The 14,435-nt window shown below is 42.9% G+C and overlaps 1 protein-coding gene across 1 annotated transcript in view; it reads left to right on the forward strand.

Annotated features, from left to right (window-relative positions):
- Positions 1 to 14,435, forward strand: part of RPS6KA3 (ribosomal protein S6 kinase A3) — a 179,149-nt gene that overhangs the window by 59,231 nt on the left and 105,483 nt on the right. The window contains exon 3 of the mRNA XM_058185843.1: positions 223 to 339. Coding sequence (XP_058041826.1) covers positions 223 to 339 — 117 coding nt within the window. The remainder of the gene's footprint in view (positions 1 to 222; positions 340 to 14,435) is intronic.

Genomic DNA, 14,435 nt, shown 5'->3' on the forward strand with positions numbered 1-14,435 from the left:
ACATTTAATTTATTTATCTGCTGTAAAGAAAATGAAGTCGATCTTTTATATAAATTCTTTATTCTTTTTCTTTCCTCCATTTACTTTTTTAACATCCACTTGCACTTTTTCTTTTATTTAAATTTATATTATATGTTTACTTTTATTATTGCATGATATCTCCTAATAAACATATTTTTAAAAATGACAACTCTATTGAACCCACTTTATTTTATTTTCTAGGAAGAAGGCAATATTAAAGAGATTGCAATAACATATCATGTCAAAGAAGGGCATGAAAAAGCAGATCCTTCACAATTTGAACTCCTTAAAGTACTAGGCCAGGGATCTTTTGGAAAGGTAAGAGAGACTTTGGATATGTAAAAGCTACCATAATATTTGCTTCAGCCTGTACTAATCAGAATTCCCTAAATGAATATCTAGTTTTGAAATGCCACCTACCCAATCTTTCTACGGGTTCTTTAATTGTTTACTAGTTTTCTGTCCAAGCTCAGATTTGAATATCTAAGAATGATTGTTCACAAATTATGAACAGAGAACAAAATAAATTTAATATTTGTGGTTAGTTGCGAAGTCGTGTCAGACCCATTGCGACCCCATGGACAACGTTCCTCCAGGCCTTCCTATCCTCTACCATCCTCTGGAGTCCATTTATGCTCACGCTTACTGCTTTAGTGACTCCATCCAACCACCTTGTTCTCTGTCGTCCCTTTCTTCTTTTGCCCTCAATCTTTCCCATCATTAGGCTCTTCTCCAGTGAGTCCTTCCTTCTCATTAGGTGGCAAAAGTATTTCAGTTTCATCTTCAGGATCTGGCCTTCTAAAGAGCAGTCAGGGTTGATCTCCTCTAGGACTGACTTGTTTGTTCGCCTTGCAGTCCAAGGGACTCGCAGGAGTCTTCTCCAGCACCAGAGTTCAAAGGCCTCAATTCTTTGGCACTCAGCCTTTCTTATGGTCCAACTTTCACAACCGTAGATGGCAACTGGGAAAACCATAGCCTTGACTATACACACTTTTGTTGGCAGGGTGATGTCTCTGCTTTTTAGTACGCTGTCTAGATTTGCCATAGCTTTCCTCCCCAGGAACAAGCGTCTTTTAATTTCTTGGCTGCAGTCCCCATCTGTGGTGATCTTGGAGCCCAGGAAAATAAAATCTGTCACTAGATCCATTTCTTCCCCATCTATCTGCCAGGAATTGAGAGGGCCGGATGCCACGATCTTAGTCTTCTTAATGTTGAGTTTCAAGCCAACTTTTGCACTCTCCTTCACTCGCATCAAGAGGTTTTTTAGTACTTCTTTGCTTTCTGCCATTAGAGTGGTATCATCTGCTTATCTGAGATTGTTGATATTTCTCCCGGCAATTGTAATTCCAACTTTTGATTCATCCAGCCCCACCTTTCTCATGATGTGCTCTGCATATAAGTTAAATGGGCAGGGCGATAGTATACAGCCTTGCCAGACTCCTTTCCCAATTTTGAACCAATCAGTGATTCCGTGTCCAGTTCTCACTGTTGCTTCTTGACTCGCATACAGGTTTCTCAAGAGACAAATGAGATGGTCTGGTATACCCATCTCTTTAAGAATTTGGCACAATTTGTTGTGATCCACACTAGCATAGTCAATGAAGCAGAAGTAGATAATTTTCTGGAACTCCCTAGCTTTCTCCATGATCCAGCGTATGTTGGCAATTTGATCTCTAGTTCCTCTGCCTCTTCGAAATCCTGCCTGTACTTTTGGTAGTTCTCGCTCCACATACTGCTGGAGCCTAGCTTGTAGGATTTTAAGCATAACCTTACTAGCATGTGAAATGAGTGCAGTGGTGCGATAGTTTGAAAATTCTTTGGCATTGCCTTTCTTTGGAATTGGAATGTAAACTGACCTTTTCTAACCCTGTGGCCACTGCTGAGTTTTCCAAATTTGCTGACAAATTGAGTGTAGTACTTTTACTGCATCGTCTTTTAAGATTTTGAATAGCTCAGCTGGAATATTGTCTCCTCTACTAGCTTTGTTGTTGTTCATATTTCCTAAGGCCCATTTGACTTCACATTCTAAGATGTCTGGCTCAAGATCAGTGACCACCCCATCGGGATTTATCAGGGATGTTAAGTCCATTCTGTATAATTTTGCCACCTCTTAATCTCTTCTGCCTCTGTTAGGTCCCTGCCACTTTGGTCCTTTATCATGCCCATCTTTGCATGAAATGTTCCCTTCATATCTCCAATTTTCTTGAAGAGATCTCTGGTCCTCCCTATTCTATTGTTTTTTTTTCTATTTCTTTGCACTGTTGATTTAAGAATGTATTCTTATCTCTTCTAGCTATTCTCCACATCGGAGAAAATGGCAGTCAGACAAGGATTTGCCTCATCTGTCAAGCTTGGAGGACCGAGTCTGCAAACACTTTCAAGCCCCACCTCTTCCTGTTGGGCTCCAGTTTTTTGACTTGGTCCCAAGCTGCACGAACGTGTCTTTCGTTTCTCTGACAAATATTTCAATTTCAGCCTTTAACAATTCTTCAAATCCTGACTTGGCAGCATGAAGGACTCTTAGTCCGACCCTGCTGACGGCTGCGGAGCGGCATCGAACTACTGGCAGGCAGATCTCCGATTCGGCAGACTCCAGCGACATTGGAGTCTTTGCCTGGCTCCTAGCCTCAATCCATCAACTGGAGCCTAGTTTAGCTGCGTTTTACAGAAACCGCTGAGCAGCTCTTGCCTGGCGTTCGATAGAGCCGCGCTACATTGATCGGCGTTCCATCCGGACTTATCTCTTTGCCGATCTCGCAAATACACCGCTCAGCTGTCTAGCGGCTTCTCAGGAGGATTTCCTACAGCAGTTTCCCCGTAAGTCACCGGCCGGTGGAGGGGGATACTAATTGAGAGCGCTTTAGCACAGGCACTAAGCTCAGCCTGCCATCAGCCTGGGGCTAATTTTTTTCTGGGCACCATTCTCATTGTGCGTGAAAATACAGGATGCCATTTTGGAATTGCGTTACTGGCCTCTCGGCCTAGCGATATTCCGGAATCTATTGCAAATGGCCATTTTGTCATTCCAATAGTCTCCAGACTATTTCTGAACTGATTCTACACTTTTAATATCTGTATCTGGCCTGTGTCGTATCAGGGTGTATTATGATGGCAGAATACAGAAGAAAGCGCTTGCATCAAGCTTCCTCCCATTCTCGAGGCTTCCGGTGGCTACGCTTCGTTAATGGCCGGCTATTTTAGTCCGCCAGTTCTGTGTGATTCTGTAGAGCTTTTTAGACAGCGTTTATCTGCTGTCAGCAACTTGTAAATCTCTAACCTCGGGCAAAGAGGGGGAGGTGAGCATTCGGGCTGAAGTAGAGCCCCCAAGGAAAGCCCCAGGAAGATTTCTGGTGGTTTGTTGGGAACGCTCCTTCTATAGCTCGAAAAAAGCTCCAGAATCCAGAACGCTTCTGCAAATGGCAGAACAAAACGCAGTGTCCATCTCCATGACTGATGGATTACTGAAGGATTGCTAACACGGACAGAGCTGAAAACAGGAGTGCTGGCATTTGATTGTAAGATGATTTTAACTCCCTGATAGAAAAGGTATTCGCATTCAAGAGTGGAGATGATGAAAGATGGCGTTTTGTGTATTGAAAGTGAAAGCTAAGCTAAGCGAAAGCTAAGGAAATGCTTATTACAGTTGCTGGCGTGGAACCTTTAAGAAGAATATAACAAGATTTTTTTTTAAAAAAATGGTTTTTTTTAAAAAAATCTCTTTATTATTATCTTTTTCTTACAGTGTTTAAGAAGAAAAGCTTATTGAAATTTTTTTTCTTTTCTTTTTTTTCTCTCCTTTTCTTCTTCTTGGTATTACTTAGTTTTAAAATGGCCTTCAAGCAAAGAGATTTCTAAACTTCCACTTCTAAAATATTGGAAATTTCCTCACTTCAGATACGGAAATTGATAGAAGATATTAAAGACAGTCTAAGGAATTTTTTACAGGAGCTTATGGAGGCTCATCTTTCAGAAATAGATCAAAAATTTAATGAAATGGAGAAAGAAATACTGGATTTTAAAGATATGGTGGAAGAGCAGAGGAGGGAGATGAAAAAATTAAAGGAATCAATTACTCCATTATTGTTATCTAGTATTCAGACAGAAGAAAGACTGGATGAACTTAACCAAATTAATTTAGATTTGCAAAGGAAAATAGATGAAGTTCAAATTAATTTGAATTTAGAAAATAAAATAGATGATATTCAGGTTAAGGTAGATAAGGCAGATGAAGAAAGGGTTATATTACAATATAAATTAATGGAATATGCTATAAGGGTAAGGGGCTTAAGAGAATCTAAAGAGGAAAATTTGAAAGAGATTTTTATTCAGGCCTTTGCTCAGATAGAGGGAGTGGAACCAGAAGATTTTGAAGTTAATATTGAAAAAAATTATCGTGTTAATTCTTGGTTGGCAAGGCAGAAGTGTTTACCGAGAGATGTGGTTATTTATTTTACAAATAAGAAGATTAGGTATGGAATTTTGCAAGCATTTTATAAAAATAAATTTCAAATATTAGGACAAGATATAATAATGATGAAGGAAATTCCTCCTAAAATGTTAAGAAAGAGAAAAGAACTTGCCTTTTTAGTGGATGAGCTTAAGAAACATCAGATATATTTTAGATGGGAGGTTCCAGCTGGTTTAACAGTGAATTATAAAGGAAGAAAGTATTTTCTCAATACAGTTTGTAAAGCACGAGATTTCTACACTAATGTATTAAAGATTGGGAACTCTTTATTAATAGATGTTAAGTTGAATGGTGAATAGATGATGGAAAAAGTGTAAGACAGAAAAAGGGGAGGGAGAATGTTTAATTCTATTATATATGATTATGATTAATTTTTGTAAATGATTTATTTTGGATATAAATGTGTAATTTTAGGGGTACTATTTGATATATTTGAGGTATAAAGGAATAGGAAGATGGAATATTGTTTAACTTTGGAGGATAGATAGTAAAATTTAGGAATTTGGATTAAATATATTTAAGAGATGGATGTAATGTTATATGGCTAATTAGAATTTAATTGTTATAATAGATATATTTTGGATAAGTTATAGGTGTAATTTTAATAATGTTATTTGATATAAGCAAGGTAAAGTGAAGATTTTAATTATTACAATTGATATATTGGATATTTTTAATATTATTTGATGTATATAAACGTCAAAGATGTGAAAAGATGGACTATTGTTTACCCTTGGATAGAAAAATTTAAGAAATTAAGTTGGAAATATGAACTATTTTTAAGAGACTGCTTAAGGAAGAAAGACATTTTAGAAGAACCCATGGTGAATATTGGAAGATGGAACGTTGTTTTGGTATTGATTGATGAAGGTTGGATATTAAAAACTATGTACTTTAAAGAACAAACACTAACTCAATCGGAAATTTCTGAGAACTCTAGGAGTGGAATGGTCTGATATATAATGGATTGGAAGAAATGTATTTTCTTTGTTTCTGGAAGGGGAGTTGAGGTTTTAAGGAGTGGATGGATTATGGATTATGATTTGTGTTATATTTTAATTTTTGTTGTTAGTTTTATACCCTGTATTTGGTTCTGGGAAGTCCGGGGTGGGGGAGGAAGGGAAGGGAGGGAGGGGATGAGGGTAGAAAATGGATTGATGGTCAATGTACAAAGATGATCGAAGACGTATAATTAATGTAAGATCGGAGCTGCCTGGCTACCACTTCAGAATGATGGGAAAGAAGGAAGTAGAAGAGAGAAGGAGGTAGGAAAGAGAAGAGGAGGAAGAGGAAAGGAAGGAAGAGGAAAGGAAGGAAGAGGAAAGGAAGAGGATAGAAGAGGAGAAGAAAGGAGTAGGGAGGAAGAAGGAGAGGATGTAGATAAGAGAGGAGGATGGTTGTGGAGAGTAGAAGAAGGTAGAGAAGGGAAGAGAGTTAAAGGAAGGGGGTGGTGACCGGGCAGGTCCGATTAATTGTATATGATGGTACATTAAATATGTTATTGGATATGAATGTTAAAATAAAACTTTTTTAATTAAAAAAAAAAGCTTCCTCCCATTCTCATCGCAACAACGATCCTGGGGAGGGGACATCAGGATCCTCAGGGGGCTCCAACAGAACTAAACGGCCTGATCCTCAACTTACCAAAATACGAATGAGGAAAAAAGACAGCACAAGGCTTTGGATAAAGCCTTTTTGAAGGCCCAACACTAGGCCAAGCACAAAACCCCTCAGCAAAAGACCAATCCGGGTCTTTCTTCTCAGGCTTCACCATCTCCTCCTCAGGAGGCTCCTATCCCTCAACAGGAAACCCAGCTGGTCTTACCTCTACCTAACTGGTCTGCGGACCACCCAGGTTCAGGGGTGTAGTCTCCACCTGTGGAGAGCGCTTCCCTGTTTCAGGAACTACCTCAGGATCCTTCTGAAGGGGCTACATGTTCTGTCCCCCATCCCAATTCACGGAGAAACACGAGTTTCACAGTTCTTTTATTGACACAGACCTGATTCTTTTGTAGGAAGCACAAGACTTGGCAGCGACATTGCAGAGGCCTGCCAAGTTCTGAAGTCTTTATTTCGGACAGAGATAAAAGCACTCGTGTCCAAGTCCCGTTGCCAAGCTTACTGGAAAGAAAGGCCTTTAACTCCCGAGCGACCAAGCTGCAAAACACGCTGGGTAGTTTTTTGTCCATCACAAAGCCCAATGGCAGCTCCACCCACTTTTATCCCCTGTGGGGTGAGGCTCCGTGACTAAGCACTCTCTGAGCCTGCCACACCTTTTCCTCTGCTGCGCACGCTTATCTCTTCATCGCTGCCTCGGGTCGATCCAGGATTGATCCTCAGCAGCTGAAGCTTGGGGCATTGCCAGGGAGGAGGAGGTCCGGAGAGGAGGCCTTGTCAGCTCCTCCTCCTCCTGGCCTGCAGCTGGAACCTGGGGTGGAGCCAGAGAGGAGGGTCCTGAGAGGGAGGTCTTGTCGGCTCCTCCCCTCACACTCAGTCATCCTGCTCCATGAGGACAGGCTGGGGCAGCTCAGGGCCTGAGCCACAACACTACAGCACTTACTTCAGGCCCAAGAACCTGGACCTTCACCATCATCTGTACCCCCTCCAGCCCCATCTTCTAGTGATCCTGGGGGTTTTCAACTTCCTCCTGAGTTTGGGGCTCTTATTGCTGATGCTGATTTTATGCTGATGCACTGGTCTGGACTAATGCTTCCAACAAACTCCTGTGCCATCAGCCCATAGAACACAACAACAGCAGGACCCTCCAGAGTTGGAATGCTCCTTTTCAGACCATGGTTGGGCCGACTCCCCTGATCATTCAGAACAAGAATCCCTTTTTGAGGAGGAAATCCTCAACCTATCTGGGGGATACTTCTGCTTCTAAAAACCACACTCCACCAGGGGAGGATCTGTCGGCTACCCTATTTTCAGAGCCTTCTGTGAACATGGATACGGTGCCAGTACCTAAACTTTTCACCGATGTAGTACAACGCCAATGGGTGATCCCGGGCTCCGATCCTTATCTATCCAACCTAGACAAGCGCTTATACAATGTAGCTCCGGAGATGGCCAATCTCCTTCATGTCCCATCAGTGAACACTCTTATAGTAGCCCTTTCTTCGTGACTCACATTACGGGTCCTCCAGAGGAACATCTTTTTGGTCAAGGGTCACCAATCAGCCGCTTGGTCGGTCCTTCTTCAACAGGGCCTCTATTTTATGGTTGAAACAGCTCCAGGCTAGAACCCCTCCTGCAGATATGAGGTCTCATCAAGACCCCAATAAGATTATTGCTGCATTGGAATATTCTGCTGATGCGACCCTCAATGTGGCGGTTTGCTTCTAAGGCCATAGGGTCCTCCATAGCATCGCGCCACCTTCTCTGGCTCCATAATTGGCAGGCGGACGCTAAAAACAAGTGGTGAATAGCATCAACTCCCTTTTCTGCAGACAAATTTTTTGGACAGTCCCTTGACCCCATCCTCATCATGACAAGAGACAAGAGTAAAGTCCTACCATCCCTTTCCAGAAGAACTGAGGCACGTGTGTCATCATACCCCCAGAATCAGTTCTTTCGGACTTCCGACACCAACTTCTACCACTCACACCCTCAACGATCCTTCCAATGCAGTGGGAGTTACCAACAGGATGGACAGGTCAGATCTGGCTTCAGATTTTCCCCTAGGAGGCCTTTAGGGGTGGTAGGGGCAGGGGGTTCCGCAGACCCAAATAAGTGTCCTAGTTCCCCTCCCATTGGCGATTGTCTCTCCCTGTTTGCCGACCAGTGGGAATCTTCCATTTCTGATGCATGAGTGTTACACACGGTCCAATTCGGCTTATTCTTAGAATTTCTCTCCTCTTATCCGAGGATCTTCATCACCTGTCCTGTATCTCGCACCAGGGCCAATCAGGCAGTTATGGAGGATGCCATTCTCCATCTTCTAAACATCAATGCCATTCAGTGGGTGCCGCTATCCCAATGCGGTCACGGTTTTTACTCTTGCCTGTTTGTGGTATGCAAATCCTCGGCGGGATGGAGGGCAATTCTTGACCTCAAATCTTTAAACCGTTATGTCAAGTACCGTAAATTTAAAATGCAATCTCTGCATACAGTTTTGGAATCCATTCGCCTGAGATATTATCTCTCCTCCATAGATTTAACGAAAGCATATCTTCATATACCCATAGCTCCTGATCATAGGAAATTCCTCCATTTCTCTTACAAGGGCGAGCATTTTCAGTATTCTTCTTTACCCTTTGGGTTGTCTCGGCTCCAAGGGTGTTTTCTAAGGTCTTGGGGCGTTAATTGGCCATATTCACTTCCTGTCCGTTGCCTTCAATTCTACCTTGATGATATTCTCATCCTGTCACGTTCGGAGCAGACTGCTCTCCACAACCTGTCTACTACTTTACACATTCTGCAAACTCACGGTTTCTCCATAAACTGGTCCAAAAGTCATCTCTCTCCCACCACGAGACTTCTTCACCTGGGGGCGGAAATTGAAACAAGTCTCTCCATGATTTACCTTACCCAAGACCGCCAATTTAGCCTCAAAGAGCTGACAGGGCGAATCATTTGTTCTCGCTCAGCATCTTTGAAAACTCTTTCCCAGTTACTGGGAAAGATGGTACCTACATTTGGAATTCTGCCCTGGTCTCGTCTCACAGTAGGGATCTGCAATGGATACCAGACGACACAATTCTTCTCTGCCAGGGGGCTCTCATCCATCCGGAACCCCAGTGGTTGCATCTCACCACTTGGAGGTTGAGCGGGGCATCCTAGCTCAACTTGTTGTGTCTTGCCCGCCCTCAGAGCAGCCGGGGCCTTCTTATCTGCTCCCGAACACGGAGGAATGTATGCCTCCCGGCCCCAGTCCTGGCTCCATGCCCAGACAAACTGCAGAAGAAGGAGCACCTCCCTGCCCCAGCCCTGACTCCATGCCCAGGCAAACGGAGCAGCTAGACCCCTCCCCCTCCTCCACAGCATGTGAGCCTGAGGAGGGTTTATTACCAACAGCTGATTGGAGTAATCCTCGCATCAGAAGATTGGATAGGCGGAGGCAACAGAAGGAAGGGAGGGGCAGGCCTTAATGAGTGCTGAGTCATGGAGCCACACCCCATGGCCTATATAAAGGATCTGCTTTCTGGCAGTCTCTGAGTCAGGCAAAAGTCGAACTTATCTTGCTGAAGTCACTTTCTGGTCCCCTGCCTGCTCTGAGGACTTTGCTAGGACTTTGGGCAGAGCTGCAGAGGCAAGCCTGATTCGGATTTCCCTGACCCGGCCGTCAGCGGAGGAGTGGGACACGACACAACTCAACATTTTTGCTCAGGCCATCACCACCATTCAGGCCTCTCGTTGTCCATCGACAAACCGCATTTATGAGGCCACTTGGTAGATTTTTTCGAGGTGGTACCTTCAGCAGTCGATTGTTCCTACAGATCTGGAATTGGCCCACATTATTGGCTTCTTACAGGATGGATTGAACTTGGGCTTAAAGCCCAATACGCTTGGATGCCAAGTGGTGGCCATCTCATCGGTTCTCTCTTGTGGCTCATTGGACTCACTTGCTAAACATCCTGTCATACGACATTTTTTAAGGGGAGCGACCAATTTGCATCCCCCTGTAGTGCATAGATATCCCTCTTGGAATCTGAACAAAGACTTATCTGCTCTGACAGAGCGCCCTTCGAACTTCTCCGAGAGGTTTCTCTCTGTTTTCTGACCCTCAAAGTGTCCTTTCTGATTGCCATCACCTCCACTCGCTGCATTTCCGAACTTGCAGCCCTCTCAACTCAGAGGGACCTCTGCATTTTTCATTTGGATAGAGTCATCTTACGTCTTGACCCTACCTTTACCCCAAAGGTAAATTCTCTGTTTCACCACTCACAGGAAGTAGTACTTCCCAACTTCTGCCCTATACCTACTCACCGGCTAGAACATCAGTGGCACAATCTAGACATTCATCGTGCTCTCAAAATTTATTTACATCGCACATCTTCTATCAGGCAGACAAAGGCACTCTTTGTCTCTTTCCAACCAGCTTCTTTAGGCACAAAAGTCTCTGCTCCCACCATTGGCAGATGGATTCGAGCTACTATCGCAACCGCTTACGATACACAGTCCTTGCCTCGGCCTAAACACATCACAGCGCACTCCATGCGGAGCACGGCCACGTTGGCTACTTGGTCTACTCAGGCCCTGCTGGAAGAAGTATGCAAGGCAGCAACTTGGGCTACTCCAACGCCCTTCATCAGACACTACAAGCTGGATTCATACGCCTCGGCAGACACAGCTTTTGGCGGAAGGGTATTACAGAGTGTCCTCGACGTTCAATGAGCCAGCGGCTGGCCATCATCCACCCGGATGGACATCGAGCTTTGGTATGTCCCTTGCCTGACTGCCGTTTTCTCTGATGTGGAGAATGGGGATTGGACTTACCTGAGATGCCCTTTCTCAGGGAGGTGAAAACGACAGTCAGCTCCACACTATTGGGGCCGGCCACCAGACGTGGGGGAGGGTGGACACTAATTGTTTTTCATTCCATAAAGACACGTCACTCTGCGACAGTTTCCTCACCAAAAACTGGAGCCCAACAGGAAGAGGCGGGGCTTGAAAGTGTTTGCAGACTCAGTCCACCAAGCTTGACAGATGAGGCAAACCCTTGCCTGACTGCCGTTTTCACTTCCCTGAGAAAGGGCGTCTCACGTAAGTCAAACACCCATTCTCTCGAATTCTGCATTCAACTGGATGTGAGCCACAATCAGCTCCTGGTCTTGTTTTTACTGACTGTATAGAGCTTCTCCATCTTTGGCTACAGAGCACATAGTCAATCTGATTTCTGTGTTGACCATCTGGTGATGTCCATGAGTAGAGTCGTCTCTTGGGTTGTTGCAAAAGAGTGTTTGCTATGACCATCGTATTATCTTGACAGAATTCTATCAGCCTGTGCCCTGTTTCATTTTGTACTCCAAGGCCATACTTGCCTGTTATTCCGGTAAAATGAAAGTTATTTACCTGTTAAATTAAAGCTACAGGCATGTTTTGACTGCACTGATTGGAATATTTTTAAAGATACCTCTGCAGACCTGGATGAACTCACAGATACTGTAACATCATATGTCAGCTTCTGTGAAGACCTATGTGTACCTACAAGGAACTTGCGAATATACAGTAACAACAAACCTTGGTTCACACCTAAACTTAAGCAGCTACAACATTCCAAAGAGGAAGCCTACAGAAAAGGTGATAAAATGCTGTACAATCAGGCTAGAAATGCACTAACCAGAGCAGCAAAAAGAAGCTACTCTGAAAAGCTAAAGAATCAGTTTTCAGCAAATGAACCAGCAAACATGTGGAAAACTCTTAAGAATATCACCGGCTATGGCAAACTTCCTTCCCAGGCTGAAGGTAATCAACAACTGGCAGATGACCTGAATGAGTTTTAGTGCAGGTTTGAAAGGAAACTACAGCCACCTATCTCCACAACCCCCATCTCAGACATACCAACAACAGCCAAGCCTCCTACAACTGACCCCATTTCATTGGGTTCACAACCCCTAGTGATCACAGAAAAGGAAGTGCAGGACCTATTTCACAGACAAAAGCCGAAAAGCTCCAGGCCAAGACAAGATAACTTCTTCTTGTTTAAAAGTCTGTGCTGACCAATTGGTCCCCATCTTCACCCATATTTTCAATAAATCACTAGAGATGTGCTATGTTCCTTCTTGCTTCAAACGCTCTACCATCATCCCAGTGCCGAAGAAGCCCACCATCAAGGAACTGAATGACTACAGACCAGTTGCTTTAACATCTGTAGTCATGAAAACCTTTGAAAAGCTAGTGCTTTCCTACTTGAAAACCATCATGGATCTGCTGTTAGACCCCTTGCAATTTGCATACCGAGCAAATAGATCAACAGATGATGCTGTTAATATGGCTCTGCACTACATCCTACAACATCTTGAGTCTCCAAAGACCTATGCAAGGGTCCTTTTTGTAGACTTTAGTTCAGCATTCAATACCATCATTCCAGACATTCTTCTAACTAAGCTAAACCAGCTACAGGTACCGGAACAGACTTGTAAGTGGATCACAAGCTTCCTAACAAACAGGAAGCAGCAGGTGAAGCTAAGCAAGATCACATCAAATACCTGTACAATTAGCACAGGGGCCCCCCCAAGGCTGTGTGCTCTCCCCACTTCTCTTCTCTCTGTATACCAATGACTGCATCTCCAATGATCCATCTGTTAAGCTACTGAAGTTCGCAGATGACACAACAGTGATTGGTCTCATTCGAGACAATGACGAATCCGCATATAGACGAGAGGTCGAACGACTAGCCTTGTGGTGCAACCAAAACAATCTGGAACTGAACACACTCAAAACCGTAGAAATGGTGGTAGACTTTAGGAGAAACCCTTCCATACTTCCACCTCTCACAATACTAGACAACACAGTATCAACAGTAGAAACCTTCAAATTTCTAGGTTCTATCATATCGCAAGATCTAAAATGGACAGCTAACATCAAAAACATCATCAAAAAAGGACAACAAAGAATGTTATTTCTGCATCAACTCAGTAAGCTCAAACTGCCCAAGGAGCTGCTGATTCAGTTCTACAGAGGAATTATTGAGTCTGTCATTTGCACCTCTATAACTGTCTGGTTCAGTTCTGCAACCCAACAAGAAAAACACAGACTTCAGAGGATAATTAGAACTGCAGAAAAAATAATTGCTACCAACCTGCCTTCCATTGAGGACCTGTATACTGCACGAATCAAGAAGAGGGCCGTGAAAATATTTACAGACCCCTCGCATCCTGGACATAAACTGTTTCAACTCCTACCCTCCAAACAACGCTATAGAGCACTGCATACTAGAACAACTAGACATAAGAACAGTTTTTTCCCGAAGGCCATCACTCTGCTAAACAAATAATTCCATCAACACTGTCAAACTATTTACTGAATCTGCACTACTATTAATCTTCTCATAGTTCCCATCACCAATCTCTTTCCACTTATGACTGTATAACTGTAACTTTGTTGCTGGCAATCCTTATGATTTATATTGATATATTGACCATCAATTGTGTTGTAAATGTTGTACCTTGATGAACGTATCTTTTCTATTATGTACACTGAGAGCATATGCACCAAATTCCTTGTGTGTCCAATCACACTTGGCCAATAAAAAAAACACTTTTTTTTATTTTTATTTTTGTTGAAAAGTTACTTTCGTTTTCCTACAACCCTTCAAAGGACCTCATCAGGAGCTAATCAAAATGCTAATTAGCCTAACTTTGAGGTGGGCAGGACTTTTTTTTAGATCAGAAGCATATAAAACATTTGGAGAACTTTATATTTGAATAAGAGGCTTTTTCATATTTTATTCCTCTGCAAGCTGCAGAATTGAAACGATTATTAATAAATTTTGCATGTGTGTATCTTTTTTTTTCAAAAAGTTTTTATTTTTATTTCTCATAAGCGTATTTGAGTGTACAACCTTTTATCCATCATTTCCCATTCATCTTATCTTTTAACTTTCATTTTAAGTTGTTTGGGGCTGCTCTTTTACCATTTACCCTCCTTTATTTTACCACAACCTTTCCTCTTCTCTCCTTCTCTTCCTTTCTCTATCTCTTCCTACTTTCTTCATTCTTCCTCTCCTTCTCTTTTCTACTTCCCTTTCCCTTCACTCACTCCTTTCTTCTTCCTCATTTTCTAACTTTCTGTCCTACTCCTCTTTCCCCTCCCTTTTCTCCCTCTTCTTTCCTCTCTTCTTCCTTCCTCTCTCTACTCCTTTCCCTCTCTCTTGTTCTTTCCCTTTTCAATTCAATCTAGAATGGCATTCGAGCAGCCCCGATTATCTATTTGCATCCATCTTCATTTCCGTTTCTTGTTTAGTAATTACATATCATTTGTGTACACTTTTATAATAATCTCA

The sequence above is a fragment of the Ahaetulla prasina genome, chromosome 5 (assembly GCF_028640845.1).
Source record: "Ahaetulla prasina isolate Xishuangbanna chromosome 5, ASM2864084v1, whole genome shotgun sequence".
Lineage (NCBI taxonomy): Eukaryota > Metazoa > Chordata > Lepidosauria > Squamata > Colubridae > Ahaetulla > Ahaetulla prasina.